General features: G+C 37.7%; 1 protein-coding gene across 1 annotated transcript; it reads right to left on the reverse strand.

Moving 5' to 3' along the window:
• Positions 1-4,157: 4,157 nt before the first annotated feature.
• On the reverse strand, positions 4,158-9,411 carry GZMA (granzyme A). Its single transcript, XM_085043389.1, has 5 exons — positions 9,271-9,411; positions 8,417-8,561; positions 6,583-6,721; positions 5,641-5,913; positions 4,158-4,853 (listed from the first exon to the last, which is right to left on the reverse strand). The coding sequence occupies exons 1-5, from the start codon at positions 9,329-9,331 to the stop codon at positions 4,698-4,700; spliced, it is 774 nt and encodes a 257-aa protein (XP_084899515.1). The 5' UTR covers positions 9,332-9,411; the 3' UTR covers positions 4,158-4,697.

A 9,411-nucleotide genomic window follows, 5' to 3' on the forward strand; every position in this document is an offset into this window, starting at 1 on the left:
GTCTTTATTGGATTTTTAGTTGTTTCCTTTCCTTAAGCCCACCCACCATGTTTGACAGTGATCGAAAATATAAATAATTGCATAATAATTCTGTTATTATGTACCATTATGTAATCAACTAGTTAAGAATTCAGATGGCCATAGTCAAAGGAGCATGCTGTTTGGGCCAAACACAACTGTTAGTTCATTCATTTCTTAAGGGTACCAGTTCAATTCTGGTTGCCAGCAAGCCATGCAGCTCTCACCATATTGTAACTTTTTTTTAGTGCTCCCAAGGACCAAACCCCTTGGACTTTAACATACATTTGCCTGAGTAAGACTTGTACACTGCTGACAGCTAAGTAAGGATGTCAGGAATGGTGCTCAGGAGCTATTCTGATATCTGAGAGGCAGAACAGTAGTGTTATTCACAGTGTGTTCTGCCCACAGACATCTTCAGAGCTTTGCTTTCATTATTAGGAATGATCAGAGGCAGGGGGTCAGGACTGACTCTTACATTTTTGTATTAAAAGCCCTGTGAGCTCAGAAACTTGTATTGTTTGGATTTCTTTCTTTTATTTTGTTTGCCAAATGAAAATTTATTTAGAATATTTTAGAATATCTGTAGCTGGGCAGGAATAAGATATTAGGGGAGTGGAGCAGTGCCAGTCCATGGAAAATTAAGCTGTGGCCAAATTCACAGAAAGAGATAGGTGCACAAGTTATCTCTGGAAATGAATGAGAAACCATAGTGTCTTCAGTTCTCATGATTTTTAAAACCTCATCTTGTGCTGTTCATAAATCACATGGTTGCTAACTTTAGCTCTGGAAGGTTGAGACCACTCATCTGTTTTACCCAGTAAGAGATTGCAATAAACCTGCTACTAAACTGGTGGGTTCTGATATCATCTCATGTGGTCTTCAAAGCAGATTAGGAAAAGGTAATATTGGTTGTCTGTTGAGAAATTGCTACCAAGAAGCTGATGTCTAAATATGGGAAATAACTTACACTGTGCCTGTCTTCTCATATGAACAAGTTTATTTCTGGAAATTTTGTCAGACAATTAGAATCTGGTTCAAATACTCAAAATACAATTTTAAATACTTGAAAAGCTTTTAGGAATATTAAAAATATTTTCTCCAACTTGAATGTTAAAAAATGAGTAGAATTAGTCTCTTTACTCATGAATTTTTTTTATTCATCCAGAAATTCTCTCTCTTTCCTTTAGCAGCACCTAAATTATATTGATTTGCCCAGTATAGGAGAGGTGTATTACACAGGATGGGAGGCTGTAGCATGGAAGGACCTGATCAATGCTAAAACCATGCATATTTAATTGGATGCTACAGTGTCAAAATAAGAAATTATGTGTTTCTCAGTGTAAGAACTGCTCTTATCTTAGTTACTTATTGCTCATTTTTGACTAGTCAAGCTGTGTTGCCCCAGATGTATTTTAGCACAATATCTGAAAGTAGAAGAAGCTACTGATTTCAATGGCCCATGGCTATGAGAGAACCTTGTTTGTGTGACCTATGGATCTGTTATGTGACCATGTCTGAGAAAACATCTAAGTGTGCATTCCAGACTGTAACTAATGTGGAGGGAAATTAAACATATACTGGAGTGCTTTTGTTCTCAATGTGCAGAGTGTGCAGCTGCTGAAAGTTGACCATTGTTCTTGCATAGCTGCCTCATTCAGCCAGTACAGAGGTCTTAACACGTGAAGTCTTGGTCAAAATTTGAAATCCTGACTTTCTGCCTGTAGAATATGTCATAATTTTAGCTCATTGCCAGTTACATGCCTGCTATATTGCTCAGGTGCAGGCTGAGACAGAAATCAGAACCCATTTCTTAGGGGTCAACTGGTTCTGCATCTATGGTCTGTATGCACAGAAGGCTGAGTCTCGAGGTGGGGGCAGAGAGGTTTAAGAAAAATTTAAGTTGCCTAAACACAGATCTTCATCCCTGCAATCCTGTCCAAGGTGGAGCACTCTACAACATATAGAATCCCAAATTTCAGGTCAAAAAACATATTTTTGCAAGAGGAAAAACTTCATTGCTCATACAATGCATGTGTCTTCTCAGGTATATCAGGATGGCAAAACAATAATCTGGAATGCAAGAACTGATGAATCCATTTGTTTCCACACTTACAAGCACTAATCTAGTAGATAGTGCCCTGTCCTGTCACAACACGATTGATGCTATCTATATAAATGTTACAGTAGTTTGCATAATGCAGTTTATACCTGTTACTTCCCTCTAATTATCTCATATAGCTGCAGTGAGAAGAAATAGTTACATTATAGGTATAACAATGACATCAAATTTTCATAATATTTTTCTTAGCTAGTGTGGGTTCCATTCTATAGTGGTGAAACTATATATCATGAATGAGTTCATATCATGCCTCTTGAGCAGAGAAACTCCCTACTTAGAGGAAAATTCAGTTCTCTCTTGGTCCTGCTTTTGCTGTTTTCCACAGGTTTGCACTCTTGGCAGTAGTGATAGAGGCTGAAATTTTGTTTTTACCATGTAAGTACAATTCCACTGGCTTATTTTGTACAATTCACTAAATAACATCCATGTAAAAAATACATTTTTAAAGTATTTTGGGGTAGGTCCTAAATTTCAAGGTAGAAGAGGAAGGCTGCATATTTTTCTGTTGCATATTTTTCTGTTGCATATTTTTCTGTTGCATATTTTCCTGTTGCATACTTTTCTGTTGCACTTTTCTTCATGCATTGTAAACTTCTCTTTGGTCAGAACCTCTCCCTCCTGATCCCCAAGGTTCTCTAATACTTGGTTTAGAACTGCTGTCTGGAAAATGGAGAAGTACTGAATGACAGGCTTTGAGATGGATTTTCTACTGACAAGGGTGCTGTTTGACTTTTGGGGAAGAAGAAAAATCAGAGGAAGCAGTATGATGAAATAATGCAACAGCAGGATGAAAGAAAGAGTGAAAAATGAGGAAAGAAATGAAACAAGACCAATGTATTGGAAGGGTGAAATAGCCCTAGGTGTGCTGCAGGTTTATAAGGGTATTTTTGTTCCCTGAAGGTTTTTAGAATTCATTTTTGCCTAAGCAAGGGTTTGGTAGTTTGTAAGAACAGAAAAAGTCTGATTTTACTTATTTCCTCTGTGTTTAAAGACAGGATCAAGTCACTACTTTGGATGTTGGTAGCAGTCAGTGAGGCAAATTCTTCTCTCAGTTTCACTGATGCAATCTCATTTGGCTGAGAACCTTTCTCTCTGCTCCTGCTTTGTTTTTTTGCTTGTGTGTCCCTTTGTGATTGAGTTTATGTACTTTTTTGTGTGTTCAGCCCAAGAGTGAGAAAAAACATTTAGGAACAAAAATAAGAATGTAGAAAATTCTGGCTGTGTAATGTTTGGTAACAAATGTAAAACAAAGGCGTTTTTCATTGTAAAAACTTTCAGTAAAGATCCCTGTAGTTTAGGTCTTCTCCTTCCTCACCCTTCATCTTTGTGAGAAAAATACTGTCTTTTCTTAACAAGAACAGGTAAAGGCAGTTGTATAAAGAAGTTTTAGTTTGTGTTTTCTCATGTTGTGTTTGTAAGTGGTGCTTAATTGGTCATGATGGACAGAGCAACAATTTTTAAATTAAAATCAATGCAAAATTTTTCCACTCTTTGAATTTCTCCTGCTTTTTCATAGCTAATGCCTACCTTCAAGTAAAAACCTCTTGAGGCAACACAAAATAAATCCAAGGCCTTTTTGAGATGCTCATGACATTGAAAATGCCCAAGCCTGTTAAAACAGAGGCAGGCAGAAACATTTTTCACAATAGGTCTATTTGCTGCTTGACAAATGCTTGACAAATGCTTGTTGAAGCACTTAAAAATTTTCACTGCATGTCTGAAACAGCAGTACTGGCATAACAAAATTAGGAGTGCATTATATTATCAACAGTGCTTTATCATATTGAACAGTGGCAGTTCCTGTAATTTCTCTGGAGTGTGGGTTTTCAGATGATTTTTTAAACATAGTGCTGCATATTTTGTAGTATTTTGCAAACATTACATGTACAGAACTTGTACCTGTACTACTTGTACAGAACATGTACTACACAGTTAGTAGATAGGCTGTACAGATTGTATACAGACTAACTAGCAACAGACACAGAGCTTTCCACATAAACTGACAGCCGAAAGCAGATTTTTATTGCCATTTCTTTATTAAATGCAAAGTACATAAAAGGATAAAATCTAGCATTCCAAAACCATGACAGTTAGAAAATTAGTACTTAATATGATCCACAGTCAAATGCAGTTGCTGCAACTTAATTTTCTGAAGATAGCAGCCCACTACCCATACAAAGCCAGGAGCTTTGCTGCAGAGAAACTATGTTTTTTAGGTGTCTGGACTTGTACCAGCGTGTCACTAACTTTCAGGGGTTTTGCAGAAGTCCAGGTACAGAAGAGTGCAGTATATACTCAACATGCAGTGAGGATTAGATTCTTGATCAGAAATGCTGATCCATGTAGAGCTCAGTGTGAGCGTGTGCTACAGGGATGTTGGAATCCCAAATATCCCCAATGATTCCATGGCTGAGAGCATAAGCTATGAATGCTGTGCTAGCAGAACTACATCAAGCTGCCAAAATTCAGTTTGAGCATACCTCTTTTACCAGTATAATGAAGCTGTTTTTAAAAGCCTGTTTCATTTACACACATAACTTGGCCCCAACCAAATCTATTAGGCTCCCCCTATGGTTTTCCTTATCCACTCGAGGTATCGCTTTGTGAGTCGAGTGTAGACACCAGGGTAATTAGCACTGCCACACTTCTTCATCCCAAACGAAGTGATGCCTCTCACCATATTGTTACATCTTAAAGGTCCACCAGAGTCCCCCTAGAAAAAGGGAAAATATTGTAATTCAAACTAAAAAAAGCTAAAAAATGCTTCCTTTAAACAAAATTTCCGCCTGCTACATGGAGAAAATAAAAAAGTAGCCAGTGTTATTAGGGATCTTTCCTTAGTCCTTGGAAATTAAGATTTCCAACAGCAAAACAAGCAAACAAAAAAGACTCGATAGACTTTAATCTAGTCTTTCAAGAGTGTATAATGGGGAGTGAATCTATCTCAGTGCTAAGGAAGAGTCAGTCTTTTTGAAAATGAACAAAAATAGGTGAAAATTTTCCTCATGGAAAGCGTGAGTCTCCAGAAACTGATACTTTTTCTGTAACTTTTTTAATGCAATATTTAAATATTTTAAAATGTGGTAGTTCTTACATAGTTGTGTACTTTACTTGGGGCCCAGTCAAAATGCTTTTTATCAGCAAAACCCCTTCCAAAGTCCTCTGACATCAAAGAAATTGTTCCACTGAGGTCAGCTAGTTGAGAATGGGCCCATAAGCTGCTTTGTGGATGTTTTAGTATTAAAGTAATTTTATTGAAGATGAGAATAGCTATCTGCCATGCCTGGATACAACTGCAATATCTGAAGGCTGTGAAGGTGAATTTACCCATTTAAAGTTTTGATTTTAAGGCTTAGAAGGACAAGCTTTGGTAAATTCACTGATATTTGATAAAATCCTTCATTGATTTGAAGAGAGACAGAAATGGTAAATGTGTGATACTGGTACATTGTATTTTATTTTTATTACACAATTGATGCAGTCATAGTAAATATACTTACATTACATGAGTCCCTTTTTCCATTCTCAGACCCTGCACATATCATGTTCTCCGTTATGACAGGTTTGCTATTATAATGTTTTTTATCATTGCAGACTTCCCTGCTGATGACAGTGATATTGACTTCCATCAGGACAGTAGAAGAGAAGCGTGCAAGATTGTCAGTTTTCCCCCATCCTGCGACTGTGCAAACTGTTCCTGGCTTGGGATCATCATCCGAGGGAGGCAGGGGGATGAGTTTCACAGCTCTATTAAGTTTTGCTCTTCCCTGAAGCTGTAGAAGATATGAAGAATAGGTATTATGGGGCAGAGTCTAACAGAGGCCCTTGCATGGTAACCATGGGATCTTTCCCATTATAGTAATTACTGCAGTCTCTTTTTGAGATTCCTCCATTCTTTGTGACAGTATTTATGTCATCAATGTAAGAATGAGGAAAATGAGTATACTTTGTCTCATGAAAGCCCACTTAGCTTCCGGTGATCTATTAGCTTTAAAAAACATCTTAGTTTACCTCTCTGGCTCTCAGACCATTGACAGGACAAAATAACAGTAATTGCTGATGCTGGCAAAATTTAGGATCAGAGAACTCAGGCATTTTTAATTACAGCTGTTTTTCAGAGAGAACATTAGAGTTTTTAACCAAATTATTTACCTGTGTGAACCTTTATTCTTTTACTGAAAAGCCAGAAACTGAAATACCTTGATCAGGCTTCAGAATTTGTCTGCTAGCCTTGACAAATATTACAGGAATTGTGGACTGTTACCAGTTAGTTAGTTACCAGTGCTTCCACAGTTCCCTAGGCTGCTGGATTAGCTGACCAGACTATATCACCCCCAAAAAATAGTCAGCAAAAACTCCCTTGGCTCATCTCCCTCACAAGAAGGAAGAAAATAGTTCAATGTAGGAGATGTATATTCCATAAGTGATATATAAGTCTGTACCTGTAGCAGCATAATGTCATTTTCCTTGGTAGTGGGGTCGTAGCATGGATAACGAATATGTTTTGCAATCTGAAAAGTCTGCTGCTCTTTTTCCCTTTTTTTTGATGAATGAGCTCCAAGAACAACTTCACTTTTTTCCCTGAGGGGAGAAGAATGTGGTTAGTGAGATTCACTTTTCGCTGTTAAATTTTTTGCTATAATGACCATCTGATACAGTCTCTTTTCTTGTGCCTGAAAAGCAACAGTAATTTAGAAATATCTAAAAGATGACCCAGTTCATACAACAGCTAAAAGAAAGAAAATTACTCAGAGCATCAAAATTCATGCTAACCTATTTTCATCTTCTCAGGAGCACAGACAGTTTTCAGGTCTGGATCTAAACCAGAGAGTAGACTGGATTTTCATAGACTCTGGATCTATCCCTATTGTTTCCTTTTGGGGACTGAATGAGTGGTGGATGCATCAGATTTGCAGTGGGTGCTTGTCTCACCAACTGAACCTTCTGTAATTTGTGATGAAAATTTACAAAAAGAGGTCACAGCACTGTTAGTTCAGAGATATTTTGTCTACACCGAAATGTACCATTGCTTTGTTCTAACAGATTTCAACACCATTTTTCTGAATCTGTGTGACACAGCTCATTCCTCAACTCTAAATTTTTCTGCATCTTCCTGTACTTACAAGTTCTTGAAGTGGTAGCAGAGTCGTGTCTGCTGAGGCTCTCTGACAGAGACACCAGAAGTCTAGCACTCCTTGGCCAAACAGTCCAAGCAGATGTTACTATCAGACCACAGGTACAGCTGGTTTTTGTCAAACAATGCATCTTACAGCTGAATGGGAGAATATTCTTGGAGCAGATGTGAATGTTGGCCCTCATTCGTGTGTTACTGTGGAAAACACACCCTGAGAAAGTGGTTACTCCTTTCCTTCATTTCTTGAGAATGTCTTTTTACTGGGCCATCGTTAGTTTAATAATTCATTGCATTTTCTTTAAAATGCAATCTCATTTGGAAACACTCTTTACCTTACCATAATACATAACTTTTGGGCTCAGTGCTCTCAGTAGGTCCCATATATCTCCCTGTCTGGACACGGACAGGAGAGATGGAAACATTTATTTGATGTTTGCAGAGCCCAGTGGTTCACTGCTCTTGGTCAGGCTGCTGACAGAGCCTGCATGAGCTCTGACTCAGCAGCAGCTCCAGTCCACCCCACAAAAAGGAGGGGTGGAGTGTGAAATTTAAAATTCACTTCTTGCCTTGCTGAAGGACTCAGACAAGCCAAATGCCCATTTGCACCTTGATTTGGGCAGGAGAAGAAGGAGTATCTGCCAAGCCAACATACCAAGTAAGGCAGAGATCTCTCGGTGTCTCCTGCCATCTTTTTGGAGGGTTTTGCTTCTGTGTTAACCACATGCTATCTCTTCCTGTGGTGAATTGCATATCTTTTATAGAATAAAATTACAAGAATTTATTTTTATTCTCAGACCAGAAGTTTAGACTGGATAGTCTACTTGTCCAGTGTACTGGTTGACTGGGAAAACAGGGATAAAACTTTTCCCAAAATTCACTGCTTCAGTGTCATTATTCTGAACTTGCATGCAGCTAGAAGTTTTAAAACATCTCTTCAGAACCACTGAAGATCTGCATACCTTATTACAATACTTTTTATTCATTATAACACATTTGCTGATAGAAACTATAAAGCACAGTAATCAGAACATGATCATGACCATGATAAATGCATAAAATCACCAGAGATACTAACTCTCCTACTTAAACAGAGACACAAGATACTCACTAAGGACAATTTCTGAATCAGAGTAAGAACTTACACGTTACAGTGGGCAGCTGTTAACACCCAGTTTTCCTTGATTAAAGCTCCTCCACAACTTACTACTTTTCCTTTCTTGATCTGGGCCATAAATGGTCTTGAGTGTGGTTTTACTTCCCTTCCTCCAATGATATCTGCACACAAACCTGAAAAAATAAGCCACAGGACATACAGTTGGGCCAACAAATATTGTAAGACACTTCAAGTCTCTTAGAAAACACAGTTAATGTAATTAGAAAGTATACAGGCACTCAAGTATGTACATATGTCACAATTATGGTCTTCAGGGTAGACTTCTAAAACTGCTCAGCAGTATTACTTCACTGTATTTCAATAATACTGAAAGAAGATGAGTGGGGTAAGCTTGGGCACAAACCCTACTAAAGTCTTCTTGCTTTTGCAAGAATTTTTTCTTTTTTGAAGATTGCTGATACTTTTAATTTCTTAGCTTTAATTGTGAGTAACAACCTCAGATCTGCCACATCATAAGCACTCTACCTGGAAACTCAGCTTTATAGTGTAAGTCACATTATGTGAATCTGTTTTTCAGAAAAAAAGAAAATCAAGCAATTAATGTATGTGTATGCCTCTGGAGAGAAAGGTCAGATAATCATTACGTTCTCTGCTCAGAACTTCTCCAAACAGCTTGGCCCCTGTGCAGCTTTAATTAAGACTACGCACTCAGAAATTATTTTGTTTGTATGAAGGATCAAACACACGCAGACAGTGGAAAAGAGTTAATTATAAGAATTCAAATAATAATTGTGACCACTTCCTTTACATTAATACATGTTGGCTTAACTGGAATTCTGTACATCAGCATTTACCTTCAAAAGGATTAAATTGTGTACTTACCACCATGTATTACCAGGAGAATAACTGCAGTAAAGGTGTACCAAGGCAGGAAAGCATCCATGATTACTGTCTGATGTTCCTCCTAATTCACTGTTTAATAGATCTCTGTCTATTTATCTATCTATGTATATATGTATACAA

The sequence above is a fragment of the Lichenostomus cassidix genome, chromosome Z, assembly GCF_008360975.1.
Source record: "Lichenostomus cassidix isolate B80296 chromosome Z, HeHo_3.0, whole genome shotgun sequence".
In the NCBI taxonomy this organism is placed as follows: Eukaryota; Metazoa; Chordata; class Aves; order Passeriformes; family Meliphagidae; genus Lichenostomus; species Lichenostomus cassidix.

Bases quoted from the DNA above. Each gene is read 5' to 3' on its own strand.
- GZMA (XM_085043389.1), bottom strand. From the start codon at position 9,331: ATGGATGCTTTCCTGCCTTGGTACACCTTTACTGCAGTTATTCTCCTG. The intron at 6,722-8,416 runs GTAAGTTCTTAC...TTCTCCCCTCAG, and splicing joins ACAGCTGCCCACTGTAACGT to GGAAAAAAGTGAAGTTGTTC. The intron at 4,854-5,640 runs GTAAGTATATTT...CCCTTTTTCTAG, and splicing joins GAAAAAGGGACTCATGTAAT to GGGGACTCTGGTGGACCTTT.